Source organism: Suillus discolor, assembly GCF_016758755.1.
Source record: "Suillus discolor strain FC423 chromosome Unknown F5147scaffold_6, whole genome shotgun sequence".
Lineage (NCBI taxonomy): Eukaryota > Fungi > Basidiomycota > Agaricomycetes > Boletales > Suillaceae > Suillus > Suillus discolor.
The window spans coordinates 894,027-921,990 of record NW_024541253.1 but is presented as its reverse complement, the minus strand read 5'-3'; the positions used below and the strand labels follow the sequence as shown (position 1 = coordinate 921,990).

Sequence of the window (27,964 nt, the reverse complement as noted above, 5' to 3'; positions counted from 1 at the left end):
TCAATATTTATGGACTGTGGATGTCGTTCATTTTCCTCTCTTCTTGGACACTACTCGTCCCCTGTAATATCTTGTGCCCTCTAACTTCGTACGATCACCGTCTGGCGTTCAAACGCTGTTTATTGGCTTGATTATTTGACTTGTCTCACACTCACCTCTGATCAACCATGTCTGATTCATTCTTGAAACGACTCACAGATTATCATTCGAACAAACTTCCAAAAAGAGTTCAATTCCAACCTTCTACTACTGTCTCTCGCGACATGACCTTCTTCTCCGCCCTTTCTTCAGCTGCAGCTTCGGCTTCGACGCAATACCTACACGCGCCACTTGCTTCCTCTCGCAAACGCGGCCAGGTGCTCAATGCTAAACATGATGATATTGATGATTTCTTGTCTTCTGACCTTGAGCTGTCGTTCGCTTCTACTATGTCTCTCAACTCTCCTCCACGTAACACAACGACGCTTGCGCAAGATCGCGATGTCCCAATGGATATCTCGCCTGCGTACCGCCCCGTTCAGAAGGAGAATGAGAAGACGAACAGGCCTACCACGCGCCCCCGTGCATCCACCAGTGCCGCTCGTATTTTCGGTCAGGACATGAGCAACAGCAATTTCTCCAACGACTCCGTCAACACAAAAACTGGCTCCCAAGCGAACTCCAAACGGATCCAGCGCAGCGCGCTTCCTATGGAGTGGATGGCCCCCTCTAAGCCTTTAAGAACCTCTCAGACGATGGACGGAAACATATTTGCTCCGGTAAGTGATTCTTTTAGTTTAGACCAGCAGGCTTGTTGCTTATATGACTGCACGGGTAGCCGCTGGATGTATCTATTTCTTTAGGGTCTGATGACGCCATGGACGTGGATCCTGCTCCTGAGGTTTCTGAGCAGGACCTGCTGCCTTCTCCGCCTCTTTCTGCAGCACCTGCTGTGACCGAGTTTAACAATCTGTTTTATGGGGTTATGACCCAATCCTACTTAGACACCCCTGGAGGGCCGCAGCCAAAAAAGCGTCGTTCTTTATCTCCGGAGACTATTTCGCGTGTTGATAATGAAGCTTCGTCGTCGCCTGCTCCTTCATCACCTTCGCAGCACAAGTTGGATCGCATGGCCACCTTCGCTAAACCTGCGCTCCAGGGCCTTGGAGTCCCCCCTAACGCAAGCAAACGAGCCCGACGTATTGTCTTCTCAGCTTTGGTACAATCCGGTGTTCCTTCGCCACAATCCGCATACCCCGCTCTTGACTTAGATGCTTCGCCAGAGGGGCGGTCGACACTCGAATTGCCTCCTTCACGACGCGCATTTTCTATGGTACCATCCACTGTCCTCGAACACTTCTCTGACGAGGGTTCTTCTTTCGACGACCCTGACATGTCCTCTCCTGCCCAGGCATACGCCAAGCGACAGCAGGTCAAGGCTATCCGTAGACGCGACGGAACGGAGGATTTCAGACCTCTGACTGGCGCGACTGCTATGGTCCAGCGTGATATGTTTGAGAGTCCCTCTGCGAAATTCATGGCTGCAGGATTGCCAGGATTTGGGGACAACGAGACACTGGGCAAAATCTTGCCATGTCACCGCGTGCGCGAGGATGGCTTGATGAGGATTGTACCGAAAACTGTAATTGCCTTCATCTGTGACCTTGATGACAACACTTGACATTCCATTTTCATTAGTTAGATGATCTTCTCGACGGTGCCTACAATTCTCGCATCGCGAGTTTCCACGTGATCGACTGCCGCTTCGACTATGAATACAACGGTGGACATGTTCCTGGCGCCGTCAACATCAACACCACTGCTGGCGTGGAAGAATTCTTACTTGGCGTGCAGAAGCCTAAACCATCTGTTAGTGGCGACTCTCATAAAAAGACTATTCTGGTTTTCCATTGTGAATTCAGTGCAAAAAGAGCTCCAACATTGTAAGCCGAAGCCTCACCATTTTCCTTCCTGACGTTAATTTTGCGATGCCCTTCAGCGCCAAACACCTCCGTGCCAAAGACCGCGCGATGAATAACCACGTGTACCCAAGGATTCACTATCCGGAGGTTTACATTTTGGAAGGCGGGTACTGCGAATATTATAAACAGTGTGCTACTCGCTGTCGTCCTCGGGGCTATGTCACGATGGACGACCCCAACTTTGCACTGTCCCGCAAAGAAGACTTAGACCAGTTTCGCAAGGGCAAATTTGGACGCACGAAGTCGTACGCTTATGGTGACCTAGCTTCGAAAGTCGCTGGTATGACCCAACAGCCATCCAAGAGGAATACAGCGCCTGCTGGTGCTCCTCAATTATTTGCTGCCGCAAACGCTGCTCGTACACGCCGTAATGGTCTTTCGACTGTGACCGAGGTCGGTAACATCACCCAGACAGACGACGAGGAGACCGACATCGGCGACAGCCCCTGCCCCCCTCCCAATAAAGGTACCATGCTACTGTCAAAGGCGAAAAGATTGGGTCGCGTCGGTATGACCCGCTCTGAAACTTTTGACGCGACTCGTATGGCTGCCTATTAATCTCAACCCGACCTCTCCATTACTGCTCTATTTTCCTGCACGTTCAAAGCGCGTCTGCTTTTTGCATGTCCAGCAATTCCGCGATCAACTTGATCTCTTCCTAATCAGGATGAATCTTTCTCCACCCTCACGCCTGTCACACGTTTGGAACCCCATTGCGCTTCCTCGTTTCGTTCAAATCTTCTCTCTCCAATGGCCCAACCAGAAACAACCATTTGTGGCACCATATTACCGCACACTGATCTCAACGCTCGTCATGCTCTGTGCTGCTCAGAATTTTCGCTGCATCTCTTATATATGTTCAACATCTCTTTCTTCTCAGTTTGATTCTTTATTTGTCTCGCATCTAAGACTGTCGATAGCTATTTATGTCTTTTGTGGTCTGGTCCGTTTCCTTTTACCTCCTCAGTATTTATCCGCTAGGATTCACCCCTTGGCATTATTCAATCGTCAAATGTTAAACATTTATTCATCCTTACCTCCCAACCTGTCAAGTACAACGTGAGTTTTGATTCTGTTTTTGTTGGACATGATTATTGATGGACAGTTAGCTTGTGATAGCATGTGGATATATAACCACAATTTTCTGTTCACTTTTTGTTCGATATCTTCCATTCGTATTTGTTGACACTATTTCTCGTTATGGACATGTTATCGCATGGCTTCACACCAGCAGATGAAGTTATTGCAGAAGTTATTAGGCCTGGAGTAAACGTGTTTGACTGGTTGCTGGTAAGAGTGTGACCAAGGTTCTCTATCCAACACGCACCAGTGTCGGGGTAGTTATTCCCCAGCAAAATCATGTCACCAGAAACACATCTGACTCAAAGGTGCTGATGAGCGTTCGAACTGCAGGGGAGGCTCGTCTGTGATACTTTTCAAATGCTAAAACGTAATTCAAGTTAACACTCGCAAGTGGGTCGAATCACTTCCACTTGGAGCTGTGCGAAATCCGAACCTCGTGAACCATAGGAGGCAATCTTGCGTAAGCAGGCTGCAGCGACACAAATGTCAGCGACTGTCCTTGAGTTAGATCATCTATACGCAAGATGTTCCAACGTGATCCTCGAGCTGGCGCGTTTCTCGGTGGTGACCGCGTGTCAGGGCAAGATATACGGGATCAGAATGGTACGTGGCTCGGTGGTCGTTAGTCTTCGGCTCAAATGATGCATCGGATCAGTGACCGCGGCCTTGGCCATCGCAAACATCGTCAAAAGCTCTTTGGGTCCACTTGGGCTCGATAAAATGCTCGTTGACAACATCGGAGTGCGCATCTTTTGCTACATGTTCAAGCCTTTCTTTCTTACTTTCATTAGGAAGTGACTATCTCAAATGATGGTGCAACTATCCTGTCTCTTCTGTCTGTGGAACACCCAGCTGGAAAGATTTTCGTCGATCTCGCGCAAAAGCAGGACAAGGAAGTCGGAGATGGTACAACATCTGTGGTCATCATTGCATCTGAGCTCCTTCGACGCGCGAACGAGCTCGTAAAAGCGAAAATACACCCGACCACGATCATCACAGGCTACCGACTTGCTTGCAAAGAGGCTGTCAAGTTCATGCAGGATCAACTTAGCATAAAAATTGATTCTCTCGGTCGTGATGCACTTGTGAATGCTGCCAAGACTAGCATGTCTAGCAAGATCATCGGAAAGTACGTTGTTTAGAAACTTTTGGCAATCCGTCCCCTTAAATCCCTTTGAAGTGACGATGATCTGTTTGCCCCTATGGCTGTGGATGCTATGCTTGCTGTCAAGACCATTAACTTGCGCGGTGACATCAAATATCCGGTCAAGGCTGTCAACGTGCTCAAGGCTCACGGTAAAAGTGCTAGAGAATCCCTGTATGTCCAAGGCTATGCACTGAACTGCACGGTTGCTAGTCAAGGTCCACACACTTTTTCTCGCGTGAATTATTCACTGAACTAGGATCTCTAGCGATGAAAAAACGCGTAACAAATGCAAAAATTGCGTGTCTAGACATAAATCTTCAAAAAGCCCGCATGCAGCTGGGTGTGCAGATACTGGTCGAAGATCCAAATCAGCTAGAGGAGATCAGGAAGCGGTTAGTTTTCAAAGTAATTGTTCATTTGATTTTCGTTTGAATGCGCTTTTGCAGTGAAGCAGAAATTACGCTGGAACGAATTCGCAAAATTTTGGCATCAGGAGCCAACGTTGTTCTGACCACAAAGGGCATTGACGACTTGTGTCTAAAAGAGTTTGTCGAAGCTGGCGCGATGGCAGTTAGAAGGTGCAGAAAGGAGGACCTTCGACGCATCGCAAAGGCAACAGGTGGCACGCTCATCTCAAGTCTCGCGAACTTGGAAGGTGAGGAGACATATGAGGCCAGTTACCTTGGTTCAGCGGACGAAGTTGTCCAGGAGCGCATCTCCGATGACGAATTGATTCTCATCAAGGGCACCAAGGTGGTCAACTCTGCGTCTATTGTTCTGCGTGGGGCGAATGATTACATGCTTGATGAGATGGAGAGAGCGTTGCATGACACGCTTTCCATCATTAAGCGTACTTTAGAGAGCGGAGCTGTTGTTCCTGGAGGTGGTGCGGTTGAATCTGCCCTCAGCATCTACTTGGAAAACTTTGCGACAACTTTAGTGAGTTTCATACCTATCGGCATTCCTCTCGATGATCTTATGATTACACACTAGGGATCGCGAGAACAGCTGGCGATCGCCGAATTCGCTGCAGCTTTGCTTTCAATCCCAAAGCAGCTTGCTGTCAACGCTGCGAAGGATTCCACCGATCTTGTCGCCAAACTGCGTGCTTACCATCACGCCGCGCAGAATGCGCCTGCGGGTGATCCGAAAAAAGTACTACTTCGGTATGGCCTAGATCTTATGAGCGGAGATGTCCGTGACAATGTTGCGGCTGGTGTGCTGGAGCCAACGATGAGTAAAGTCCGGAGTTTGAAGTCAGCGTATGAGGCTGCCATTTCACTTTTGCGGATCGATGACGCTATCCAGTGCGTACCGGGTAAGCGATTGCCACTCCACCCAGAAGTCTGTCTCACTGATCTTAACAGAACCGAAGCCGGAAGCAGATTCACATGGCCATTAAACAGAGACAGCCTTGTGTTGACAGTCTTACGTGTAATTCATACGCCCATAATGTTTACTTACATCGAATGTGTGCAATTGTCTTTGAGAATGATCAGAGATATACATGTAAACATCTACGCGATTGTCACGTGATTGTTCCACGCGCAGTTTGTTTATGGGGAACTCGCGTTGCACTGCTTAACCTTCTCATCACCGCGCTGCATCAAGCCGTCTCAAATTTCAAGCACTGCCTCCTTGGACAGACACGCTAGTCTGCGGGGGACTGGATTTAATCATATTTTTCCCTGACTTATATTCTCATGCTCTAGGCCTGTGCTAATGCCACTTGAAGATTCGAAAGCCGTTACAAGGCCTGCATTTCTCCCGCAAATCAGACAGCGTTTCCAAACCCTCGTATGGACTTGTCTCGATTTCGACCTCGTCAGATCTGCAGCTTTCTATGCGGAACTTTACCTTGTCATGGACGAGAACAACCACGATGCGCGTCATCTTTATGCCACAGCACTTCTTCGATCCGGTCAGCCACATTCAGGGCTACAATTAGTCACTGGTGTTCAACAGTCGACATGTAGTGGATGCTTAGAGATCAAGGGAAAGTGTTGTGCTGCTCTCGGTCGGCACAGGCTAGCACACGAAGCTTTTGACGCTAGTTTACAGGATCCCGCCTATACCCCGACGGGTGCGCATTCCATTTCATATTGCCGTACACTCACTGACCTTCTCTGCAGCTTCTATGGGCTCTCGAACCTCGCGCGCATTCCGGAGGAAGCTGCAACGCGATGTCGATCTGGAACGATGGCAATGAAAGGCAATCTTCCTGAGCAGGCTACTCGTAGTTTCCGACAAGCTCTCGCACTCAACCCCATGTTGTGGGAAGCATTTGAGGGCTTGTGCTCTCTCGGTGACCAACTTGGGCTTATTGTCACATCCTACAACTAACTTAGTTGACTTTCACTTTTAGGTACGGCTCCTGATGTAGACGAGATCTTTCCGGTGCGTCCCGCCCCAGTAAAACAGGGTCCGCCAGAAGAGCCCCCACCAGCTAAGGCCCTCTCTGGCCCGATTGCTACTGGAGTTGGATTTTTTACGCCTGACATCACTGCCAATACCACTCTATTTCGTGGCCGCAAGAACGTCCCTCAAGCTTTCCGAATGGATCCTCCACTAGATCCACGCGACTCCATGTAAAGCGGCCACGACCCTCTCATGATGCAATATGTCTGACATGGTCTTGTGCATCATTTCTAGCGCTACTAACGAACCATTCTTTCATACGGAGAACTCATTTCTTCACCCTCCACCCCGCAATTCTAAATTTGAGCCAGTAGGGCCCGGCCCGTCTCAGCCCGCCGCTCGACCACTATCTTCGGCGGATGAGACTGGTCCCGCGCAGAAGAGGCTTCGATCAACGATTCGACAAAAGAGCACTGAGACTGTCGCATGCAAGCCGTCCAAGCTGACTGTGGACGAAACCTCGAAAAAGGCACGCGCACGCCCGGCCCTAAAATTTGCTAATATCTTCTCATCACCGGGTCGTCGTTCTCAGCCCGTCATATCATCCAGGCCAGTTGCTAGTGGTGGAATTACCAAGAACGAGAGAGGGAGTGCTGCTATTGCGCCGCGGCGAAGCACGCGGCTCTTGAGTGGCACTACTAGCAAGCCCCTCAAGGTGAGTGGGTGAATTTCGAGCCTGTTTACCTGGTTGTGTTTTGGTCTGATATCAATTACTGACTTATTTCTTGAAGCATCCACCTCCACGAGATCGCCGCCGACAGTTGACTACCTCGCGATCGCGATCAATAGACTCGGATGGTGAGGATGATGCCAATTTGCATGGAGAGGTCGCGTCCTCGACCTCGCCAACTTCGAATGCTCAGTCACCTCCCTCTGAGACATCGCCCGCGCCAAGCAATTGGACTGCGGCGCATGAACTTGCTGCTCAAGAAGCGTACGACTCAGAGATGGCAGACCAATATATCTACGATCTGCTCCGGCGATTTGCACGTGCTACTCGAGCTTTGTCCAAATATGATTGTTACTCCTGTCTCATGGAACTCGACCAGATACCGCTTGCACACCAGCAATCATCGTGGGTATTGGCTATGGTGGGCCGAGCCCACTATGAACGACTCGAGTACGCGTCAGTACGTAATTATCATTGGCACCGCTATGTACTTCTTTCCGTTTACGTTATTTCTCTATTATAGGCAGAGCGAGCGTTCAGGGCAGCTAGAGCTCTGGAGCCTTATCGGTTGGGCGATATGGAGGTTTACTCGACTCTTCTATGGCACCTTCAGCAGAACGTGCAGCTTTCATATCTTGCACAAGAACTTATGAACGTAAACCCACGCTCTTCGCAGGCGTGGATCGCAGTTGGCAATCTCTTTTCCTTACAGAAAGAGCGGTCTCAGGCACTTACGTGTTTTCGACGAGCTGCTGAAATGGATCCGTCCTGTGCTTACGCGTACACTCTTAGCGGACATGAGTCTATTGATGAAGACCTGGACAAAGCTATCGGATTTTTCCAGACTGCCCTCCGCGCAGATCCGCGACATTACAATGCTTGGTTAGGTTTATGTGACACGTCAAGTGGCTTCTCATGCTGATTGACTTCGCCATAGGTATGGTCTTGGTACCTGCTATTTGCGGATGAGCAAAATACGCCTTGCTGAGTATCACTATCGCAAGGCAGTTGAAATTCATCCAAATAATGCAGTTTTGCTAGGTTGTGTGGGCATGGTGTGTCGCTTGTTTGATACAACTTTCCTGACTCTAATCGACCCTTGTTGTGGCCTTGGACCTCTCAGGCTGTCGAACGTCGGGGTGACAAGGTGGCTGCGCACTCATTATTTGATCAGGCAGTTCGCGTAGCGCCAGATAATGCGCTCGTTCGTTATCGTCGAGCGAAAATCCTTATCTCTATGAAAAGATACGCTGTAAGTGAACACCTGGTTACCAGCCATGATCGGGACGTTGACCTCCATTTTTTTTACATAACTTTTCTCCCACACTCACAGGAAGCGCTGGAAGATCTACTTCAGCTTCGTGACTCATCTCCCGAGGAGTCAAATGTAGTGTTCCAGATTGCGAAAGTATATCGATTAATGGGTGATGAGGTAAAATCGGCGCACTGGCTCGCCATAGCACGCGATACATCACCAAAGAGTGTCAACAAACTGAAGAAACTTATTGATACCGTCAAGGACGAAGAAGGCAGGGATGACCAGATGGATGAAGGTTGAGGGGGCCGCATCTATCGGAACGGCGTTCATGTCGTGTAGATAGCTGAAACCTCGCGGTGCATATAACATTTTTTTTTATCATTGGCGTGGTGGCGTTATCGCAAAGGAGGTTGTTTGGATATATTTGTGATATCGCCCGGCGGTGACCCGGGTAAATGCTTCTTTCCGAAGTGCATCATTTTGAGTCATTGTCACGGTTTCTCTATTTCAAAATTCCTATATAAGACCGTCTTCGCCCCCTGCCGTCCACACTTTTTCCTCCCCGTCCATCATCATGTTTGCACAATAAGCTCTCCGTCTTTAAACAGAGCCCCTCTCCAATTCGTCATTGCCGCGTCCCTTTAAAGAGCGTAGGCCCACCATTCTCCTGAAGTATGGTTAACAAACTTGCCCGTAAATCCAACAACGGCACCATCTTGTTCGAACCATTCATCGTCTATCGTATACACCGGTCAAACCAGTTTCAACCCTGGTAGAACAATTTTTGACTCGGGTACGTTATATATGAGTTTGGCCAGGAAGGAATCATATACTAACATTCTGTCTTGGACGTGTCAGACGCCACTCCATCATACGCCTTGAAATTCACCGCCCCTCACATGTCAGCACAACCCGTAGATCTTTCCACCATGGCCCGTTCCAAGCTACATTCAGCTATGGGAGGCAGCCTACACCGCTGGGTGCTTCTCAAAAACTCTATATTTCGACCACCTAGCGCCCCCTATGAGCCCAGTGCGGCGACCAGTGTTTCTTATTCAAAACATGTTTACATTTCAAGCGATGTTGACGAAGACGACGATCAGGAAGAGGAGTTGGATTCGTTCATGTTCCCCGACGCTTCCAAGCTTGTGGGGGTCGGAGCCAGTACATCCGAAGCTGAGTGGCTCGACTCACTTCTAGAATCCCTAGTCGAAGGTGGAGATGACGCATCGGATGCCGACGTTCGCATATCCGTCCTAGCAGTTGAAGATGATGAAGATTCCCCACTTAGCCCCTTGATGTCACCAATGTCTTCGTCGGACGACCTACTCAGCCATCAAGCATACGTTGTGCCATATCCTGTGCCATATCCGCCTTTCCATCCACCACTTGTTCGTCCATATGATCTTGGTCCCATTATTGAGTCTCCTATTTCACCATTTCCAGCGTATGACGCTCTACCCTACTATGATGCCGACGAGTTAGACGATCTATCTGTCCCAGAAGCCATAGAGGACACTTCAGATGACGAGTCCGATGCCCTTTCCACGCCTTCCCTAGGACGCTCGTCAGAACTTGACTTTGTGGATTCGACGTCCCTGCCTCTTCCAGGGCAACGGAGGAGGCGACGGTCACAGCCTCACGTGTACATCCGGCATCCGGACTCTTATTTTGATCGTTATGCGCTCGATCCCCTTCCATTTCCCGATGAAGATCACTCCACTTCGTATAATGCTGTCTATCATGAATGTTAGTTTCGCCTTTTTTAACCTAGAATATGGTTTTCTGCCCTATAGTAAGTAGTGTACATAACCGTCACTTTGTTCATGTATGTTAGTTTCCATTTTGGGAATATGGTTCTCGCTTCCGCCTCTTCAGGAGTGACCATCACGGGGAACAACTTGAACCCTCCTTCTCACGACATTACGCTACCGCTGTGGGAGGAACGGCGTTTTAGGACTACCTTATTGCGAACACTACTGACTGCGGAATGGGGTGCTTCACGTGTTGGACTGAAATGTTATTGAACGCCGAAGAGAAGCTTTCCAATGCGGGAAGAGAGTGGGACTCGAGGTGGGGAACTGTATATCAACCGTGAGATTAGCCTGCATTCGTTGTTATTATGATCAATCCCACCTAAACGCATCAAGTACGGAGATTCGACTTCTAACTTTGACTGGGGGTGGCTGCGGAGAGGGTCCATAAACATCCTCTCAAGTGATAGTGTACACGTACTTGTCGGTGTAATCGCTGAACCGGTTCGCAACGAAGATGATGCGCGCCAGTTGCTCTTCTGACCAATTAGCACCGATAATGTTTTCGTACAGCTTCAGGTCACAATGCGGCATAAACAGGATTGTTGGACGTTCTACCGCATGCTTTCCGTCCTGGAATAAAACAGGCACTTATCGGACACTGTCGTACAATGACAGAACAAAAGACTTGCTGTGTCTGGCAAACATCGCATCCCGAAGCTCTGGAATAATGCCTTATCTGCATCCGTAAACACTGGATCGTATACGGACACATTTGATGGACCCTTACAACACAAAGAACCAGCGTCAGAAGAAGTACTAGTAGTAGCGCCGTGACATGGTGTAACTCACTATTTCTAAGATGGTGCATGAACTGATGAGGAAAGCCAGTTGCGCTCGGGCCTCACGGGACGATGAGGGACTCCCCAGACCAAGACACAGCACATCGGGACATGATGATACATTAGTCCTCCGCAGGGCGTCTTGTAAGAGACCTGATACAAATCAACAAGACGCTCAAACAATGAAAGCATGCTGCCAACCTAGACAAGTCGTTATCCAGCCATTGGATTCAATATCCGCTTTGCAACGATCTATGAGGTCTATCAGCAAGGGCGGTTCGCGTCTGCCGTTACCTCTCCGATTCTTTCGAGCACGGGCACGAGTCGTGGCTTGTGAATACGCGAAGGAGGTATCTTCCATTGCCGAACAAGGTTCCTGAGGTTAGTACGTGACAGGCGGTGTGAAAGATAGAACAAACGAATGTGTGATGTGACTTGGACGAGCTACCCCACCGGCTCGCACAGTGGCGACAGTCCGGGGCTCGCTAGCATTGATCCTGTCAATTGTTGCGCCAGGAACTGGAACATTGTAAAAAAGACTCTCATCGTCGCCGTACCGGCTTGTACGGAACCCGGAAATCGCTAGTATCGACTACAAGTGTGCTAGTAACTGTTAAGATACCACATAGTCACTTATAGATAAGGTTGCATATTGATCTGTTACAATGGAAGCACCCAAAAAGGCACGTGGAAACTACAGAGTTTGCAAGGCCCATAAGTCATCTCCCAGATGTGTGACAATCTCGACAGCTACATCTTTGTTCAGTTTTCGCATATCCTCCGTCCCAAGCGCGGTGATTCCGATTCCAACAGCATGCTCTTTTCCCTCAGCATGTACAGCAACAGCGGTACCTTTTGGTAATGCTTCCTCAGACGGAGGAAGGTAACCTCCAGCTGAAGTTAATCCGGGACACATCATGGGAGCACCTGCCAGCAGAAAGCGAATTGCTCCCCTGTCAACGCCAACTTTAGGTAGAATGAACGGATCTGCAAATGGTGCATTTCATATGTGTTTTGACAACATCAGACCCGAGGAGTGGCTTACACTGGTGAAGTAATCGAAGGGTGGGGTAGAACGGCCCATCAAAATGCTGGAAAAAGAGGGGTACATTTTGGACGGAGTATATTGAGATGTGTTCTCTGCTTCTTGTCATGCAGACCGAGTATGTCAGATAGTCTGACAGACTCATCAGAACCCAGAAAGACGTACCATTTTACGTGGATTAATGTCTCCTTCTTGGGCCAGATCTCTTCGAGTGTTTCTAGTCCGATCTTCCACTGCTGAAGCACAGCAGCCCTTATCGATCGTTGTACAGAAGACTTGGGTGGCGTTTGGCCTGCGATATCTGTGGATGGCGTAAACCTAGGATGTAATCGTGAGCGACGAGCCGCTGTGCGAATACAATGCTAGTATATACTTTTTGAACATCGTGATGGTGATGAATAAAGGTTGGAACTTCCTCCACCGGGTTCAGCACACGGCGCACACTACCAAACAGTAATGTACCATTGCAGTCTTGGTAACAAACTATACTCTGTCTACACTGTTCCTCATTTTCAACAACATCACTCTACTTCAATGTTCTGCAGGTAGGTTCTTTCCCTTCATATCGTGGTTTTCAAATAGAGTGTGATCTTTTTTCTTCAGTAAATTCGGATTTCACAACCCTTCCTCGATCGATGATATACCAGTGGACATTGAACGACGGAAAGATGTTCTACTATCAATTCGCAGAAAACGCGATTCGTCGACTACTTTCAGCGTGTAGACGTCTTGAGGGATATATGACTGGTCAGATCGAAGACGAAGAAAACAAGGATGACTCAAGTAAGCCTTATCTCCGGTGTTATGCCTCATGTGTCTCTTCACTGATCAATTCTAGGTTCCCATATGGCGCTACAGAAGTTCTCTGCAGTGAAATACAGCTGATGGTTGAAACCTGCGTGAGTTCATCGAACCAGCTGCTGTCACCGTCGGTCCTTGACGGATCGAGGTGAAGACAGAGATGGTCATGGCTTCTTAGATTAATGCTGTCTTTCTCACCAAGAAACCGGCAGAGGTGCCTATCCTTTCGCCGCCATCCTCTGAAGAACCCAGAGTTGTGCTCAAATGATCGCTGTTATCCCACCCCAACCATCGGTCGTGGGGTGCCTCTTGCGACACGTCGAGACTCGAGACTCGAGACGCCATCCATAGGCCACTTCACCTTCTTGTCCTCATTGTTCAGCTGGATGAAGTTCCAGGTAATGCAGGCGTCATCACCAACTTGAATGTTATTACGTTACCGATCCGTCCCAGTAAGCAGTTTCATTTTCCGTATCGCAGAGTGGAGCTCAGACATGGATAAGCGCGAAGCCAGCAGACTGCGAACGACAGGAGAGGTGGAGTGCAGGTGGAGCTCAAGGCACGCATATGAGAGTCACGCGATTTACTTCCGTGGGTTTCGTCCCTAACATATGTTAGATAAGTTAGATATACTACTTTCTTGTATTGCCTGGCCTACACACTAATACATTAGATACCGAGAACACAAGAAATCTTCGATAGCAGAATGAGTTGCTATGATAAAAGGTGATAAAATGAGATTCGTCCACTTTCTGAGGAAAGGCAAGTGAGACATAGAGTGCATGCAAGGTGAGATGGGGCGCGACTTGTGCGAGAAACTACGGTACATGACAGAAGGACTGGGACCTTTCATGAAATATCCTCGTCTTTGTCCTCGAGCTGCGAAGGTTTGAGCATCCCAGGGATACGCATGGCCATCTCTCGTTCTGCTTGGGCCTTCATCTGTGCTTCTGCTTCCTTTTCTTCTAAAAACAGCTCGGCATTATCGCCAGAGGAGAACTCCTTAAGCTGGATGAGGAAGTCACGTAGAGCGAGCTTAAAGCGGTTGATATCGCCGTGGAACTCGCCAAGACCCGAGACGAAGACTTGAACTTGCGAGCTACAGAAATCATTCAGAGATGCCAGTAGGAAAGTGAAAAAGGGGACGCACTTCTGCACATGAGGGAATGCTGTCTTCAATAGATTGGCACAATATTCTTTAAGGAACACGGAATTTGAAACGGTAGGATCTGCCATCTGTGCAGGATCAAATAGGGGTGCTTGGATCTGGTTCGTCTCAACTAGCTGGAACATGCGAGCGAGTAGAAGACTTTGAAGTTTGAAACCACTCTTGTGGTCTGTATCTGTGAGTACAAAGAATATATCTTGCACAATACTCAGGAAGTACTGTTGGAAAAACGCATTGCTGACGGCAGTTTCTGCGCCAGCAAAATTGTTGACCACCTCAAGGCACACTAAAAGAGAACGTAAGTGAGCCCTTTCCATGTACGTGAAGTATGTGCTCACAGTTGAGTCCGGTGTCAGCAATATCACGCATCGTGTGCTTAATTGCCCAGATGATACTGTCCATGAACAGCTTGAACTGTTGCGGTGGGATGCCAAGCAAAGCTGTAAAGTTATTAGTGCGAGGAGATGATTCTAAAATCAAGAAGCACATACCAGGGAAACAATTAAGGTTGATTGCTCGGAGGAGCTTGAAGAACCCAACGCGATGTTCTGGGAACTCAGAAAAGTCTTGGTTGATCATGGTCAATGTAGGCTCGAAGACTGCATCAAGAATGGCAGGAACTTGAGGAGTTAACAAGGCTGTGATTGTAGGATGGGGTGAGCGAACAAGCACGGTATTGGCCATGCTATGCACTTACCCCGAGACGACTTGTGATGGTAGCCATCACGTTCAGCACCTCAGCATCTCGTGCAGTCGGTACATTGCGGTTGTAGTCACCAAGAATTGCATCCAGTAGTGGGGGCATGAAGTTCGTATTCACAGCTTCGAGGTCCTCAGCCTTCTTGATATACGTCTCCATCAGTTTTAAGATCTCCTTCTTAACGGTGCGCAACTGCCGTATCTTTGGCGTCTTAGTGGCAATGGTGCCTAATGATCGGGGATTAGCTACGGTACAGGAAGGAATTGGGAAGGCTGAACCACGAACCTTCCCGAGCTACCGTCTCGCTGATAATGCCACTGACTGCCTTGTACAGACCCAACATGTCCAAAAAGACCCGCCCCACCTGAGGCAGGTAGAAGCTGCCAATAGATGTACAAGCAGACACGTTCGTCTTGAGGACATTAGATAAAATTTTGATATTATCAAGGTTGCTTAGGACATCCATATTCTGCGCCGCTTGAGCCATCAATGAATCCCACTTAATGAAATTGTGAGCAAGGGACTTCTCTCGCTGATGAAAAAGGTACACACAGCGTTATTCGGTAGTTCCATCAGTTTAGCAATGAGCTTCTCCTGCTGAGGTTTGTTGGGCTGCGCAGAAATCATGTAACCGACGGCCTCATAGAAGGTATGTACCTATTGGAAAAATAAGAAGGCATACCCGAATAAGATCACGCAACATACCTGTTGAGGCGACAGGTCGACAGTGATGCGATGAAGTAGCCGCAATATTTCGTCTACGAATGGCTCCTGTTCTCCCGATTGTTGCATGACAAAATGTCTCCTACACTTCTGAGCAATCTTGATGAACGTGTCGCATGCCATGTCTTGCACACCTGGAGGTGTCATACAGACATGGTCAGAGTGACAAGAGTATTTCAGCAATAGGCTCCTTACCTTCATGGGTCTCGTGCATGAACTCGAACAACTTATTGACGACTGTCTTCAGGAATTTCCAATGTGCCTTCAAAAAGCGCGGATACTGGCCGACGATGTACATGATATCTGAGGCGACGACAGCTTTGTTGTCTTTGCCTCGTTTGATTTCGCACAATCCTAATAGATCCTTGATGACGGTGACAAGGAAGCGTTTTTCGGTTTCCTCATCTGAGGATTGCAAGAGGGGTTTAGAGCAGATCAGACGGCTACGAAAATAGCACTTACTCATGGCTCCTGATATGCTTCCAATGGCCCAGCAAAGCGTGTTCAAGTTCTGCCAACTCCATTCCGAACCATCGACTTGCTTTGCGAGTTTTTCGGTCAGTATATTTTCGGTGTCCACAACATCAAGATGCGTGAGATAGACCAGCAACTCCCGCATCTGCTTATAGAGGACAATCGTATCCGACTCCTTCATGAATTCACGAACGATTTCACCCTCGTCATTTTCGACAATTAGTACCTGAAACCATCGTTATATCGAAGACAAGAAAGGAAAACTGAACCGTACCTCCTCTGGCTTCACCATTCGCTCGATGACAACAAGTCTCAAGTTACTCAATACGTCGCTGTAGATGTTCTTTCTCAAAGACATGCCGTTGAGCATGTTTCCGCTGCTGCTCCCGAGGCTCAAGCCCATGAGTAATCCGCTCTCACCAATAGGAAGAGCTTGGATCTCATCGTAGAGTTCTGCCACGAGTTTCGACCAGTACTCAAGAGTGATCTTGAAAATCTCGCGCTCGTCAACTTGGGAGATCTTGACCATGTAAAGATGTGCATTTAACAGAACATCACGGTTCGCCTCGGTCTCGACAGCGCGTAGATGGGTGGACAAGAAGTTGGAAAGGAAGAGGGCGAGGTTAAGAACGAGCTCCTGACCGGCGTCTGATGCCGAAGAATATGCCGCAGCAATGTTGGTAGAAGGAGGAATCATGCGGTTGACGGAGGTCATGACCATGGCAAACAATATGACAAATTTTGGATCATATTCTGGGCCCACGTTCAATCCAGCAATCTCTGCTAGACATTTGAGCGTCACATTCCTAAAGTCAGGGGCTTCTAGGAACTGCAGAACAGTTAACTTAGTTTGAGGCGAAGTGATGACAATCTTACGCGATTTAAAAGTGTGTCGATTATCATGGTCTCGAAAATATATCCCAGAGGTATCCAATTCAAGAAACGCAGTAATGTTTCGAGAGTTGCCTTGATTAAACTTGTCTTCTGGGCCTCCTCCAAAACTTCGGAACAGAGTTTGAAGATCTCGCTGAATTCGCCGCACATCTGATTCTTAAGATTCTTGATCTTGGTTTGCGTCATCTGCTCAGCAGAGAAATCGAAGACTTCTTCTGAAAGCAACCGCAATATGACCATATTGTTCTCGCACAAGGAAAGGTTGGTTTTCGAGGACTCCACGAGTTCAGTGATGAAAGTTGGCCAGTTATGTGGCCACTCCTGTTTCAGAATCTGAAAGGTTTAATCCATAAGATCATCCTACACTCGTGTATGCGTATCACTCACTTGAACGAGGGCGAGGTTCAGTTTGTTGATGTACGTCTTCTCTTTCCGCATGGTGGTCTCGTCAGATGCCACCTTGACGGTGACTCCAACAACGAAATTACGGATTCCTACACGCGACGTTAGCCAGGTCAGTTATATGAATGAACAACCTGCCTAATCTCTGTCCATCTGGTAGTGTTTTCCATCGCGTCACAATGAGCTTTTCTAGAATCTGCAAGCCGATGTACTGCGAATACGGAATCAGCCATTATGAACACGTCTTTCGTAGGGGACAGTACCTTTGACTGCGGAAATGAGGATCTCTCCAAAACGTCAGGAACCCTTGTCCATGCGTCAGGATGTTCTTCAAACTGCGTCAACACGTGTTGAGCCATTTGTTGCTGGTCAATGAATGTCAGTTCATCGCAAATGACGAACGGTAGCTCCGGCACTCACTTCCTGGCCAGAGCCGGTGTAAAATGCCATGACGACTTTATCCAGCAGGGAAACATCGAACTCCCTCGAGAAATCGAGCAAGCCCTAGATGCTAACTTGAACAAGAATAAACGATGATGAAGCGCGAAGAGCTTACCTCCATGGTTGCAAGAATGCACTGCACCTAAGCTGCTGCGATATTACGGTCGATGATTCCAGGTTCCGCCTCCGTTGAAGCGAAGATGAAGGAAGATTACGAACAGCAAGGAAGGGATGTTGGGCAATGGGCACAGGGTCCTCCCCTCACATCTAATCTGCTGACATAATATCGCTTCATAATCAGCTCTGTGGCTAGCATCATAATTAATGTAAACATTTATTAGTATGGACGCGTGTTGGACGCGTTTACAGACCTGCAAAGGCTGCAGAGATGGCTGCAGAGATGGCTAATGTTGCAAGTCGATATACATTTCAATTATAATATCATGGCGAGTTCGTCAGAACCAGATGCCATCACTTTCTGTCTGGTGATTAACTTCTTCGGTGCCTCTCGACGATCCCGATTCGATATCAGGTAGAATCATTTGCACGAGGTAACGAAATGTATCTACGGCAGACCAGTACTTGAATAACGTTGTCACAGGCTGCCATCTATTTTGACTACAACTTTGCCAGTAGCTCGTGATGTCATGATGCGCTCGTACGCACTGAGAACGTCCTCGAATCCATACACGGAGTCTACTGTCAGTTTGAGTTTGCCTTGAAATGAGGTGAACCCGAGTACCAAACACACGAGAGATCCAGTACGGTACCTTCCGCCATTAAATCGCGCAGCTTTGCAAGATCCTGTGGTTTGTGAGTCACGCTTACGATGCTGTAAACCGTATGTCAGCGGCGCGCAATGGTTTGGTAGCAGAATGTACTGACGTCCACTTTGCATTAACACCACCGAGGAACGATGGCCTCAAAATTTGGGAGGTCAAAGAAAGAAACTTTGAGACGCCAGCAGATCCGCCCCACGATTTTAGGTCTGGCCAAGGTCCAGTTGAGATGAATATACCTCTTGGTTTCATGTAGGCATTCGAGTGCTCGTAAAGAGCGGGGTCAACTAAAGCAACGGCATCAAAGATGATGTCAAATTTGGGTGAGGGCGGATTTTCCACCAAGTGCTCATGAAGAGGTTTGTTCGTATAATCGAGAAACTGGCGGGGTGTTAGGAAAGAAATGACTACAGGAGAAAGCTCATACTTCATCTGCCCCCGCGTTACGACAAAATTCCTCGTTTCTCGACGAGGCACTAGTGACAACCTTTGCACCAAGAGCCTTCGCAATATAAATGGCATTCATGCCAACCGCTGAACTACCGCCATTGACGAACACACACTGGCCAGCTTGAAGCTTTCCAATGCCGATTAGGGCCTGAAAGGCGGTCTCCCCAGCTAGAGGAAGACCACAAGCCTCGATCGCAGAGACATTGGACGGTTTCAGGATTAAATAAGTAGCAGGAAGCTTTGCATACTCTGTCAGCGCACCCTGCCCCGTCTTCAATTGCAGTGCTATCCAACAACCTGGGTCAATGTGATGTGCACGAAAATACTCATACTCACGAACAGGAATAAACCCGATAACCTCGTCCCCTGCGGAGAACTCAGTGCCGTTTGCATCCACAACCACACCGGCGAAATCATGTTCTGGTGTTATTGGTCTCCTGGCAAGGATGTCGGGCACAACCGACATGAGCTTCCATCCTCTAATGAAATTCAAAGATATAATGAGTTCAATAAATGTCCTGTAAGGCCACCTACACCGGATTAAGTGCTGCCGCCTGGACCTTCACAAGCACTTCCCCAAGTGAAAGGGGAGGAACAGGCACGTCCGTCTGGAAAACAAGAGATTCGTAAGGTTTGCCTCGCTTCACAGATCTCCAAGCCCGCTGTGTCTCTGGCAGATTTGGAACTGGATCAGTGCTCATTGCGTGGCAAACCCGAACTTGAAGAATGTATGGCCAACCAGGCTTGAGATTTTCGTAGCGGCCGTAGTAATGACGTCGACAACTAATAATTGGATTACAAACTCCGCGACAGTCTAGATAGATCTTAACATCGTTTCGCTCCAGATTCGCTCGCTCGTCCGTTCGTCCTTCTGTGACTTCCACCTACTAAAATCAATAGCAAGAGCTCTATTGAATCATTTGACCCAGAATCATTCCAGGTAAGTAAAAAATGCTGAGGCACGTAAGATGCGTTGATTGCGCACTAGTAGACGCTAGGCATCGAAGCCCCTATTCAATCGCACCAGACTGAAAATGACCGACTCTCATAGCGATTCCTCCGTCGAAATCATAAGCAGCATTTCTTGTTGTGCTACAGAAGCTTCTGAAGATGTAGTTGTCTGGGGCGTCAGCGATGAATACTCATCGGAGAGTAGCGTTACCGACAGCGACACGGACTATGTCCTGTTACCCCGTACCTCAGCGGAGGGCTCTCCCAACAGTGATTCCGGCGACAGCATATCAGAGGATGTGCTGTCCATTCCATTCAATCTATTATCAGTCAACAAAATGGAGTATGAATCGGGTACGAACCAAGTCCACAAATCAAACCAAAATGTGGAGCAAATCTTGAATCCAGAAACGCATGAGGCAAGAACCACCAATAGTTCATATGAAGACGCTGCAGCGTACATCACGCAGTGCGTATTTGCTCATACTTTTGAAATAATTTATCTTCATTGCGGGCAGGTACCTGGATGCCCCTGTGAAGAAGAAGAATCCTGGTGCGAAGCTCCTGCTTCTGCAGGCTCTTGTTGTCGAATTCGGTATTTCCAAACAGCCGCCCGCCAGCATATCATCAGCAACAAAACTTCTGAAGGCCTCGGTACATGTGAATGTCAACGATTATGTAGCGAAGCGGGGAAAAGATCAAAGCGAATTGCAACAGATCATGCAACCCAGCAAGAAAGCCCTACGTAAGGATCTTCGGCGAAGTAGCCGTAGGAGCTCCCTGAAGTGGGTGAAGGAACATGGACTAAACGCCCTCCTAATCGGCTTCTCTCACTAATTCGCGGAGAAGTACCCCTTCTTTCATTCATGCATGGTATCGCATAAACCCATAGTCTACAACGGTAAATGCCATCGTTCACTTGTTCCCACTGTACTCCATGATTTGAGTTCAACTCAAAGAAAAACAACATGAATTTTACAATATCTATGACCACGAGAACACATGACTAGCAAGTTCGGAGTCAGCATATTTATGTAACGGAATGTTCAGGGGAAAGGGTATAAACAGCACTGCAACAAATCTACGAGCTCAACGTGCAGAAGAGCTGTGTGAAATGTGAAGAAGTAACCGAGTAAAATATTGTAATAAAGATAGACACTGCGTCCTGTGTCCAAATGAAATGTTCCAGTGCACGACCTTAAATACCGCTCTCTTCGGCTGCTAGCATGATCGCGATATCAATCACGGCTTGGTTCAAGGCCAGAAGAATTTGGGGGTTGGCGCTGTCTGGCGCAGCCACAGCAGGCCCAGTGGGGATGGCAATCCCACTGCCCACACCTGAGCTGTAATTGACCGAAGCAGACGAAGCGGGAGCGGTGGTGGGGGTTGAGGGGGTGGGAGTGGGAGTGGTGGCGGGTGTAGGAGTGGCAGGAGTCGGAGTAGGAGTAGGAGTGGTAGGAGTCGGAGTGCTGGAAGTATATGAAGATGTAGTAGGCGTCCATGTCGGCGTTGGAGTGGGAGTGGTAGGATCAGGAGTCCATGTCGTCTTTGGAGTCGAAGTGGTAGGCTCAGGAGTCCAGACTGAGCTGCTAGTTGACGTAGTAGTAGTTCCGTCATTGAACCACCATGACCCGTAGATCACACCTTCCGACGCATCCGCGAAGTAGTCGAAAAGACCGGTAGAGAAGTCAAGTCCTCCATAAGGGCAGCCCATACACTAGCCGTCTGTGGGTAAGGTCACAGTATGGAATAGGGTAGTGGAGTACAGACCTCATCCATGATAACAGCCTGGGCTGTTTTTCCACCATAAGAAATCGTGATTGACATGAAGCACATTGGACCAGGATATCCACTGCCGTATTGATCGACATTTAGCGCCACGATCTGAAAATGACACATAACATGAGAAGAAGACGTCATCCAGATATCTTATCAATACTGACAAAGTCAGAGGGAGCACTAGTGTCTCCGCAAGCACCCCTTTGAAAAAAGAAGTGATGAGCAATATTCAAATAAGGCACCCGTCGATGAAACTCACAAGCCGACATCATAGAAGGTGAACCGAGAGTTATCGAAGGAACGCTTAAGGACATCCACATCACCACGGGCACGGATAGCAACTTCTTGGTGACGTCTGCCCCAGTGGTTACCATGAGTGTGGGCGAAACTGAAAGGAATGATTGTAGAGAGAAAACCGAGAATGGTAGTGACCCGCATTGTGCGATTTGTAAGGCAGGAATGGCACAAGTTTCCGGTGCAGGTGGTCTGTATCAAATTTGAAGTTGAAGGAGCGTATACACAAGAGAATGACTAGCTCGTAAGATTACAGCTTTGTTACTTGGAAGCTTAGAGAAGGGAGTGGTCTATGTTACGATGAAAAATAGTGAAATCTCTTCATACCAACCACTATCAGACTAGGACCCCGGGAACATCCGTAGTTACTACCAAACCGTGTCGCAACTGATGTTATTGTTGAAACGAATTTGCAAGGAATCTTGCTATTTTTCGATAATATAACCACATGCCGTACCATTACAACCACATTTCTATGGCGATTTGACTCTAAACCTTTGGATCAGCCATTTCACCCTTAAACCTTGAAATGCCCGACAAGGTATTGAAAAATTTCCGACATTGTAATGACAGTATCATCGACAAGTAAAACCACCCCCGAAAAATTTGGACAGGCAATGGGATGTACGATATTATGTGGGTATAGCAGCTACTGGCTGAAGAATAAGTCCTTTGAATCTAAACGAACTAGAGAAACGTCCACAAAGTAGATATAGCAATGCCATACTTTTGTCAAGTAATCCGCAGCAGAATGCGAAATTGAAACAGCTAATATTACGTCTGAGCGCCATTAAGAAGTCCGCCAAGGTACACCATTGCCAGGTTGAGGTTCATGAGAGCGGAAGAGTCTCCGACAGACGCAGGAACAGACCCAGCGGTCTCCACTACAGAATCGGCACTTGTTGTGCTCGAGGCACTGCTCGACGCCGAAGGCGACGACGAAATAAAAGTGTTTGAAGTTGAGGAGCTTATTGAACTTGAAGTTATCGAAGATGAGGATGGTGTAGGGCTGGGACTCGAGGTTGCCGAAGTCGAAGGTGGAGGAGGTGGGGTTGGTGTTGGTGTTGCTTTGGGCTGCGAGCTAGTGGTTGGGGCTGGGGGTGGTTGATAGGCGGATGTACTAGGTGACGGTGCTGGAGCAGAGGCACTATTGAAGGACCATGTACCACTGATCACACCGGCACTAAGTGGACTGAAACCCTCGAAAAGGCCGACCGAAAAATCAAGGCCACCGTAGGGGCATCCCATACACTATTTTGGGTGTCAGACTAATCCAAATAGTATCACGATGCTTGTTGTCTTTACCTCGTCAACAACCTGAGCCTGCAATGTCACTCCGTTGCAAGTAATCGTGATCATTTGAAAGCAGGATCCACTGAATTGCTAGAAAATCTCATTGAATTGCATTACAAAAACACTGAAATTTGAAATTGTTACCTGTGTATTCATTGCAACTACCTAAATAATCGAAGTTAGCCCCAGGTAATTAATTTGAATTGATCGCATACCATGTCGCTGGCTTGGTTTACTTGACCGCAAGCACCCAGACCGACCGCATAAAATGTGAAACGGGAATTGGGGAAATCGCGTTTGTACATATCAACATCTCCTGGCTCCCGAACGGCGAGGGCTGAATTCAGACGCTTTCCATCATGATGGCGTCGGTGGAGTTGGTGGGCACTGCTGGCCGACACCGAGCACCACGATAGCACGAACGACAGTAACACTGACAAGTGAGCAAAGAAGCGCATGCAGTCAGCCTAGAAAACAAGTAGAGAGCGTGAGGGTCGACGGGAAGGAAATCCGAAAAAAGAGTGACTGGTCGTTGTTGTGAAAAATTTGAACACAGAAGTGATGGTCAGAAAGTGAACGTGAGCCGACGCTTGAGATACAACATATTATATGGAGACTCTTGTGACTATCACAATATCACTTACGGCTTCTAGACGCCCAGGCTTATACCCGATTGGCCCTTAAATTAGAAGGAGGGTGCTGCAGTGCCTGATGCTGCCAATTGTTCGAGTTGCAACTTGCAACCAAGCCGCTGACAGTCCTGGCATACGTGTATTTTATCATGATATTCATGGGTGACATGTCAATTGCCTGACTATGTTGCAATTCGGGACTCAGTACTCAGTACTTGTCAGCACTGGTAGACCATCTCAAGATACTAACAACTTCTAGAGTTCTAGCCGATTCCGTTATTACAACGCTGATACATTCGAAATCCAAAATATGATCCCATCATTTCAGCTCCACTTGGGTGGGAGGGTCAATAAACATCGTCTATGAACAAATGAGCTTGGCACAGGAAAGAATATGGCAGACTGTTAATACTCACTGTCACAAATTTTAGGACCTCGTCGATGGCAAGGACAGGCAAGCTGAGATACAAAACCATTTGCCATTCAGCCCAGTTCAACGGTGTTATTTGAAAGAGCGCCTAAGAACAAACGTTTTCAACTTTCCAAATTTAGTAAAATTGATGCGGGAAGACTGACCGTGAAGAATGGAATATACAAAATAGCAAAATGAAGTGCCATGCTAAGAGTTATTGCTCCCACAAGGAACGGGTTCTTCCACACGGGTAAACGTAGCAGACTCTCATTTTCAGATAACGAGTTCATTGCGTTGAACATCTCTACCGTTACCAGAATCGACAGACTCATGGTTGTCGCCCGATGCGCCATAACGTTCGTGAACATCTCGCAGCCAATTTCTGGAAAGAGTGTAGAGCATTGATGGAAATGCGTCTGCCGCACTCATCAATATGGAACGGATGGTTGAGTTAGAGGAATACACACGAGTTGATGGAATGTGATCTGCGGCCCTTCTGAGTAGAAGATGAACCACCACGCATATCCGAACACGGTAGCACATCCGACATAAGTGCCAACGACCATGTAACGGAAGAACAGCCATTTTCCAACAAGAGGCTCTCGACTGTTTCTTGGAGGGACCCGCATGATAGAATGATCAGGTGGGTTGAACCCAAGAGCGGTGGCAGGCAAACTGTCCGTAACAAGGTTGACCCACAAGAGTTGTACTGGGATAAGGGCTTCTGGCATGCCGAGCAGAACAGTCAAAAATATGCTATGGTCAACTGTCAGGATCCACTCGGAATGATAACAGTATACAGTCCTACCTAACGACTTCGCCAATATTTGACGAGACTAGGAAGGGTCAGCAAGAACGACTAAGATAAAGTGAATTGCGCGTACTCAGGTATCGGATAAATTGCTTAGTGTTGTTGTATATGAGTCTACCTTCTTCTACCGCAAGCTCTATAGTTGCAAAGTTGGAGTCTGCGAGCACCATATCGGCAGCTAGTTTGGCAACATCAGTACCACTTCCCATGGCGACTCCGATATCTGCCTTTTTCAGTGCTGGAGCGTCATTTACACCATCGCCAGTCTAAAAAGAGAGGTGTTAGTTAGCGGCAGAGATGGCAAGTACGCCGACGGACCATCGCTACAACAAGCCCGAGACCTTGCAGGATATCAACAAGTTGGCTCTTGTGCGCTGGTTCTGTTCGAGTAAAGAGACTAGCACGTTGTACAGCCTTGATCTTCTCCTCATCACTGAGATTATCTAGTTCCCGGCCAGTATAGCTCTTCCCTGTCAAGTCTTCATTCTCCCCGAAGATCCCAATCTGCCTGCAAATCGTTTCTGCAGTACCCTTATTATCGCCAGTGATGCAGATGACACGAATACCAGCGGCTTTACAGTTCGCAACAGCGAGACGGACCTCCGGTCTTGGAGGATCGAGCATTCCAACAAGAGAAACGAACACCAGATTCTGTTCAAAGCGAGTATAATCGCTAGTGTTTTGACTTTGATAGTGAGCGGGATCAACGTCTTGAACGTCTACGTAGGCGAAGGCCAGAGTGCGAAGACCAATGGACCCGTAAGAAACCGTTTGGGCGAGGAGTATTTTACGTAGCTCTGCAGTTAATGGAATGACCTTGCCATGCACCATAACTGAAGTACACCGCTCCAAAACAGACTCGGGGGCTCCTTTGACAAAGAGGGCACCCTTTCCATTCAGCCGTACAAGGACAGACATCATCTTGCGGTCACGTGAAAATTCCATGGTGAGTAGCTTCGGGATAGAGCGCTCATAGTACTCATTCACTACACTCGCCCGCACAGACGGCGAAAGTGTGGGAAGGGACTGTGATACTTCTTTGCTCGGACAACCAATCTTCTCTACGAGAACTTTCAAGGCAGCTTCAGTCGGCTCCCCCACGTTACTGTACGAGGCCTTGTCCTAGGAACACCAATGAGGATGAAGAACACCGCATGGTAGTGTGGTAGAGCTCACAGAATTGTAGACGATCTTCGCATCATTACAGATGGCGCTAATCTCCGCGAGACGTCTGAGAGGATCAGACTGCAGATCCGCGCTCTTTCCTTTGGTAGAGGTGATCGAGCCGTGTGGGGAATACGTTGTACCTTCAACATGATAGTCTTCTGGCAGGCCGCTTTGTGCATTGATGATGAGGAACTTGAGGGGCAAGATTGGGTGAGATGCATCTCATACGGTAGTGAATTATATGTCACCTTTGAAACACTCATCTGGTTAGTAGTGAGAGTGCCCGTTTTGTCCGAGCAAATGACGTTGGTACATCCGAGGGTCTCCACGCTTGGTAAATTCCTGACAATCGCGTTCTTCTGCGCCATCTTCTTTGTTCCTAGAGCCAGGCATGCTGTAATGACGGCAGCAAGGCCTTCTGGGATCGCAGCCACCGCAAGAGCCACGGCAATTTTGAAGTAATAGATAGCACCCTTCATTACGCCATGGTGTGCAGGGTCCCAGAAGTGCCGGAAATTGACCAACCATACCAGGATACATATTACGGAGATCACTTTGGCCAGCATATCACCAAAATCGTCGAGTTTGCGTTTGAGCGGAGTCTTTTCAGTGATTTGCTGCGAGATTGAATGATGGATGTGGCCGATAGCGGTCTTCTGACCAATGAAAGTGACGATGGCTCGCGCACTCCCATTGACTACTGTGGTACCCTAGATAATTATGAACACCTTGTCGAACGTCAAGAAGGTGAGAGCGCTTACAGAGAACAGCATGTTTGTCATGTCCTGTTGCACGGCGCCCGTGTCAGAGACAACGTCGACCGACTTGTTCACGCTAACGCTCTCGCCAGTGAGGATGGCCTGGTCTGCCCTGAAGCTACTAGAGGATATGGACAAGATTCTGCAATCCGCTGGAATTTTGTCGCCGACTGAGACTGAAACGATGTCACCTGGAACGAGTTCAGAAGCGTGAATATGGGCTAATTGGCCGGACCTGAGGACTTTGGCCTCATCTGGGGAATATTCCTTCAAGGCCTGCACGAACACAGTTGAACATTAGTGCACCACGAAGCTATACAATAACACTCACGTCTATGGCTTGCTCTGCGTTTGTTTCTTGTACCACTCCAACAGTTGCATTCGCGATAAGAATGAGCAATATGACGATGGGTTCGACAAATGCTCCAAATAAAGTGGTATCCTCAGAGTCATCTAGCAATGCCAAAACGAAGGATATAACTGCTGACGCAAGCAGGATCATCACCAGCTGATCCTTGAACTGTTCTAGGATAAGCTCCCATAGTGGAGTCGGAGGTTCTTCTGGAAGCTCTGCCCAGAATGTTAACTGCCAAAACAAAATACAAGAACAACGCCGACGGACCGTTTTTTCCATACACTTCAGCATGCTTTGCGGCGTGAGCTGCAGTGAGTCCGCGAGAACCATCGACGCCAAAGTGCTCTAGGACTTGTTCCGGGGTATTAGCCCAAGGATGGTCCATGATCGTAATGAAGAGAAAAGATACAGACGAGGCTCGACTCGGCACCTCTCAGTAGCACTGGTATTTGCATTACTATGTCGCTTGTGAAATTTGCTGACGTGTCCGATTTGTTTGTGC

The 27,964-nt window shown here is 48.1% G+C and overlaps 12 protein-coding genes across 12 annotated transcripts; 5 read left to right on the top strand and 7 right to left on the bottom strand.

Moving 5' to 3' along the window:
* Positions 1-263: 263 nt before the first annotated feature.
* Positions 264-2,519, top strand: F5147DRAFT_568374 (uncharacterized protein; the record flags this gene model as incomplete). Its single annotated transcript, XM_041430898.1, has 4 exons — positions 264-758; positions 818-1,621; positions 1,678-1,922; positions 1,979-2,519. The coding sequence occupies 4 exons, from the start codon at positions 264-266 to the stop codon at positions 2,517-2,519; spliced, it is 2,085 nt and encodes a 694-aa protein (XP_041297781.1).
* Positions 2,520-3,546: 1,027 nt separating this feature from the next.
* On the top strand, positions 3,547-5,686 carry F5147DRAFT_673932 (chaperonin Cpn60/TCP-1 family). Its single transcript, XM_041435792.1, has 8 exons — positions 3,547-3,647; positions 3,700-3,785; positions 3,836-4,173; positions 4,225-4,406; positions 4,457-4,583; positions 4,638-5,130; positions 5,185-5,509; positions 5,559-5,686. The coding sequence occupies exons 1-8, from the start codon at positions 3,569-3,571 to the stop codon at positions 5,591-5,593; spliced, it is 1,665 nt and encodes a 554-aa protein (XP_041297780.1). The 5' UTR covers positions 3,547-3,568; the 3' UTR covers positions 5,594-5,686.
* A 97-nt stretch (positions 5,687-5,783) lies between these two features.
* Positions 5,784-9,013, top strand: F5147DRAFT_673926 (uncharacterized protein). The gene is made up of 8 exons (XM_041435791.1): positions 5,784-6,496; positions 6,557-6,779; positions 6,844-7,264; positions 7,341-7,739; positions 7,803-8,161; positions 8,217-8,334; positions 8,403-8,531; positions 8,613-9,013. Exons 1-8 carry the CDS (start codon positions 5,914-5,916, stop codon positions 8,835-8,837), a joined length of 2,457 nt encoding a protein of 818 aa, XP_041297779.1. The 5' UTR covers positions 5,784-5,913; the 3' UTR covers positions 8,838-9,013.
* An 8-nt stretch (positions 9,014-9,021) lies between these two features.
* F5147DRAFT_833833 (uncharacterized protein) lies at positions 9,022-10,667 on the top strand. Its single transcript, XM_041443886.1, has 2 exons — positions 9,022-9,330; positions 9,396-10,667. Exon 2 carries the CDS (start codon positions 9,437-9,439, stop codon positions 10,289-10,291), a length of 855 nt encoding a protein of 284 aa, XP_041297778.1. The 5' UTR covers positions 9,022-9,330; positions 9,396-9,436; the 3' UTR covers positions 10,292-10,667.
* An 83-nt stretch (positions 10,668-10,750) lies between these two features.
* Positions 10,751-11,494, bottom strand: F5147DRAFT_567776 (SRR1-domain-containing protein; the record flags this gene model as incomplete). The annotated part of the gene is made up of 4 exons (XM_041430874.1): positions 10,751-10,941; positions 10,962-11,076; positions 11,144-11,286; positions 11,335-11,494. The coding sequence occupies 4 exons, from the start codon at positions 11,492-11,494 to the stop codon at positions 10,751-10,753; spliced, it is 609 nt and encodes a 202-aa protein (XP_041297777.1).
* Positions 11,495-11,693: 199 nt separating this feature from the next.
* On the bottom strand, positions 11,694-12,624 carry F5147DRAFT_673915 (uncharacterized protein). The gene is made up of 4 exons (XM_041435790.1): positions 12,552-12,624; positions 12,344-12,496; positions 12,179-12,276; positions 11,694-12,120 (listed from the first exon to the last, which is right to left on the bottom strand). Exons 1-4 carry the CDS (start codon positions 12,560-12,562, stop codon positions 11,828-11,830), a joined length of 555 nt encoding a protein of 184 aa, XP_041297776.1. The 5' UTR covers positions 12,563-12,624; the 3' UTR covers positions 11,694-11,827.
* A 973-nt stretch (positions 12,625-13,597) lies between these two features.
* On the bottom strand, positions 13,598-18,017 carry F5147DRAFT_673907 (CRM1 C terminal-domain-containing protein). Its single transcript, XM_041435789.1, is given in 18 exon segments — positions 13,598-14,078; positions 14,130-14,433; positions 14,486-14,587; positions 14,639-14,783; positions 14,796-14,798; positions 14,845-15,074; positions 15,133-15,346; positions 15,400-15,504; positions 15,553-15,704; positions 15,766-15,975; positions 16,033-16,270; positions 16,319-16,873; positions 16,921-17,271; positions 17,326-17,432; positions 17,479-17,551; positions 17,604-17,705; positions 17,761-17,844; positions 17,897-18,017. The coding sequence occupies 18 exon segments, from the start codon at positions 17,900-17,902 to the stop codon at positions 13,829-13,831; spliced, it is 3,231 nt and encodes a 1,076-aa protein (XP_041297775.1). The 5' UTR covers positions 17,903-18,017; the 3' UTR covers positions 13,598-13,828.
* A 79-nt stretch (positions 18,018-18,096) lies between these two features.
* On the bottom strand, positions 18,097-19,794 carry F5147DRAFT_673905 (NAD(P)-binding protein). Its single transcript, XM_041435788.1, has 6 exons — positions 19,545-19,794; positions 19,347-19,489; positions 18,988-19,295; positions 18,667-18,941; positions 18,552-18,613; positions 18,097-18,498 (listed from the first exon to the last, which is right to left on the bottom strand). Exons 1-6 carry the CDS (start codon positions 19,709-19,711, stop codon positions 18,377-18,379), a joined length of 1,077 nt encoding a protein of 358 aa, XP_041297774.1. The 5' UTR covers positions 19,712-19,794; the 3' UTR covers positions 18,097-18,376.
* A 498-nt stretch (positions 19,795-20,292) lies between these two features.
* On the top strand, positions 20,293-20,944 carry F5147DRAFT_673901 (uncharacterized protein). The gene is made up of 3 exons (XM_041435787.1): positions 20,293-20,315; positions 20,370-20,430; positions 20,480-20,944. The coding sequence occupies exons 1-3, from the start codon at positions 20,300-20,302 to the stop codon at positions 20,796-20,798; spliced, it is 396 nt and encodes a 131-aa protein (XP_041297773.1). The 5' UTR covers positions 20,293-20,299; the 3' UTR covers positions 20,799-20,944.
* Positions 20,903-22,332, bottom strand: F5147DRAFT_673900 (plant expansin). Its single transcript, XM_041435786.1, has 4 exons — positions 22,000-22,332; positions 21,905-21,941; positions 21,732-21,845; positions 20,903-21,678 (listed from the first exon to the last, which is right to left on the bottom strand). The coding sequence occupies exons 1-4, from the start codon at positions 22,176-22,178 to the stop codon at positions 21,160-21,162; spliced, it is 849 nt and encodes a 282-aa protein (XP_041297772.1). The 5' UTR covers positions 22,179-22,332; the 3' UTR covers positions 20,903-21,159.
* A 229-nt stretch (positions 22,333-22,561) lies between these two features.
* Positions 22,562-24,010, bottom strand: F5147DRAFT_673898 (uncharacterized protein). The gene is made up of 5 exons (XM_041435785.1): positions 23,972-24,010; positions 23,543-23,916; positions 23,472-23,492; positions 23,340-23,417; positions 22,562-23,285 (listed from the first exon to the last, which is right to left on the bottom strand). The coding sequence occupies exons 2-5, from the start codon at positions 23,783-23,785 to the stop codon at positions 22,809-22,811; spliced, it is 819 nt and encodes a 272-aa protein (XP_041297771.1). The 5' UTR covers positions 23,786-23,916; positions 23,972-24,010; the 3' UTR covers positions 22,562-22,808.
* A 47-nt stretch (positions 24,011-24,057) lies between these two features.
* F5147DRAFT_673897 (uncharacterized protein) lies at positions 24,058-27,952 on the bottom strand. The gene is made up of 12 exons (XM_041435784.1): positions 27,730-27,952; positions 27,439-27,677; positions 27,111-27,383; positions 26,598-27,059; positions 26,359-26,541; positions 25,501-26,304; positions 25,256-25,448; positions 25,180-25,207; positions 24,839-25,127; positions 24,536-24,787; positions 24,376-24,477; positions 24,058-24,320 (listed from the first exon to the last, which is right to left on the bottom strand). Exons 1-12 carry the CDS (start codon positions 27,845-27,847, stop codon positions 24,279-24,281), a joined length of 2,985 nt encoding a protein of 994 aa, XP_041297770.1. The 5' UTR covers positions 27,848-27,952; the 3' UTR covers positions 24,058-24,278.
* Between the last annotated feature and the right edge of the window lie 12 nt (positions 27,953-27,964).

Bases quoted from the DNA above. Each gene is read 5' to 3' on its own strand.
- F5147DRAFT_673907 (XM_041435789.1), bottom strand. The intron at 17,433-17,478 runs GCAGGTTGTTCA...CGTCGCGTGTAG, and splicing joins ACCAGATGGACAGAGATTAG to GAATCCGTAATTTCGTTGTT. The intron at 14,079-14,129 runs GTGCGTCCCCTT...TGATTTCTGTAG, and splicing joins GCATTCCCTCATGTGCAGAA to CTCGCAAGTTCAAGTCTTCG.
- F5147DRAFT_673898 (XM_041435785.1), bottom strand. From the start codon at position 23,785: ATGCGCTTCTTTGCTCACTTGTCAGTGTTACTGTCGTTCGTGCTATCG. The intron at 23,493-23,542 runs GTATGCGATCAA...TCGATTATTTAG, and splicing joins TAAACCAAGCCAGCGACATG to GTAGTTGCAATGAATACACA. The intron at 23,418-23,471 runs GTAACAATTTCA...GAGATTTTCTAG, and splicing joins TAGTTGCAATGAATACACAG to CAATTCAGTGGATCCTGCTT.
- F5147DRAFT_673901 (XM_041435787.1), top strand. The intron at 20,431-20,479 runs GTGCGTATTTGC...CATTGCGGGCAG, and splicing joins GCTGCAGCGTACATCACGCA to GTACCTGGATGCCCCTGTGA.
- F5147DRAFT_673900 (XM_041435786.1), bottom strand. From the start codon at position 22,178: ATGCGGGTCACTACCATTCTCGGTTTTCTCTCTACAATCATTCCTTTC. The intron at 21,942-21,999 runs GTGAGTTTCATC...CTTTTTTCAAAG, and splicing joins ACCTTCTATGATGTCGGCTT to GGGTGCTTGCGGAGACACTA. The intron at 21,846-21,904 runs GTCAGTATTGAT...TGTCATTTTCAG, and splicing joins CTAGTGCTCCCTCTGACTTT to ATCGTGGCGCTAAATGTCGA.
- F5147DRAFT_673905 (XM_041435788.1), bottom strand. From the start codon at position 19,711: ATGAGCACTGATCCAGTTCCAAATCTGCCAGAGACACAGCGGGCTTGG. The intron at 19,296-19,346 runs GTGAGTATGAGT...GTTGTTGGATAG, and splicing joins TATCGGGTTTATTCCTGTTC to CACTGCAATTGAAGACGGGG. The intron at 18,614-18,666 runs GTCAGTACATTC...TACGGTTTACAG, and splicing joins GGTGTTAATGCAAAGTGGAC to CATCGTAAGCGTGACTCACA.
- F5147DRAFT_673932 (XM_041435792.1), top strand. From the start codon at position 3,569: ATGTTCCAACGTGATCCTCGAGCTGGCGCGTTTCTCGGTGGTGACCGC. The intron at 4,584-4,637 runs GTTAGTTTTCAA...GCGCTTTTGCAG, and splicing joins CTAGAGGAGATCAGGAAGCG to TGAAGCAGAAATTACGCTGG. The intron at 5,510-5,558 runs GTAAGCGATTGC...TGATCTTAACAG, and splicing joins CGCTATCCAGTGCGTACCGG to AACCGAAGCCGGAAGCAGAT.
- F5147DRAFT_673926 (XM_041435791.1), top strand. From the start codon at position 5,914: ATGCCACTTGAAGATTCGAAAGCCGTTACAAGGCCTGCATTTCTCCCG. The intron at 7,265-7,340 runs GTGAGTGGGTGA...TATTTCTTGAAG, and splicing joins CTACTAGCAAGCCCCTCAAG to CATCCACCTCCACGAGATCG. The intron at 7,740-7,802 runs GTACGTAATTAT...TCTCTATTATAG, and splicing joins AACGACTCGAGTACGCGTCA to GCAGAGCGAGCGTTCAGGGC.
- F5147DRAFT_673897 (XM_041435784.1), bottom strand. From the start codon at position 27,847: ATGGACCATCCTTGGGCTAATACCCCGGAACAAGTCCTAGAGCACTTT. The intron at 26,305-26,358 runs GTGAGCTCTACC...TGGTGTTCCTAG, and splicing joins CGAAGATCGTCTACAATTCT to GACAAGGCCTCGTACAGTAA. The intron at 24,478-24,535 runs GTCAGTCTTCCC...GTTTGTTCTTAG, and splicing joins TGTATATTCCATTCTTCACG to GCGCTCTTTCAAATAACACC.
- F5147DRAFT_833833 (XM_041443886.1), top strand. From the start codon at position 9,437: ATGTCAGCACAACCCGTAGATCTTTCCACCATGGCCCGTTCCAAGCTA.
- F5147DRAFT_673915 (XM_041435790.1), bottom strand. The intron at 12,277-12,343 runs GTACGTCTTTCT...CATGACAAGAAG, and splicing joins ACATTAATCCACGTAAAATG to CAGAGAACACATCTCAATAT. The intron at 12,121-12,178 runs GTAAGCCACTCC...CACCATTTGCAG, and splicing joins CCTTCGATTACTTCACCAGT to ATCCGTTCATTCTACCTAAA.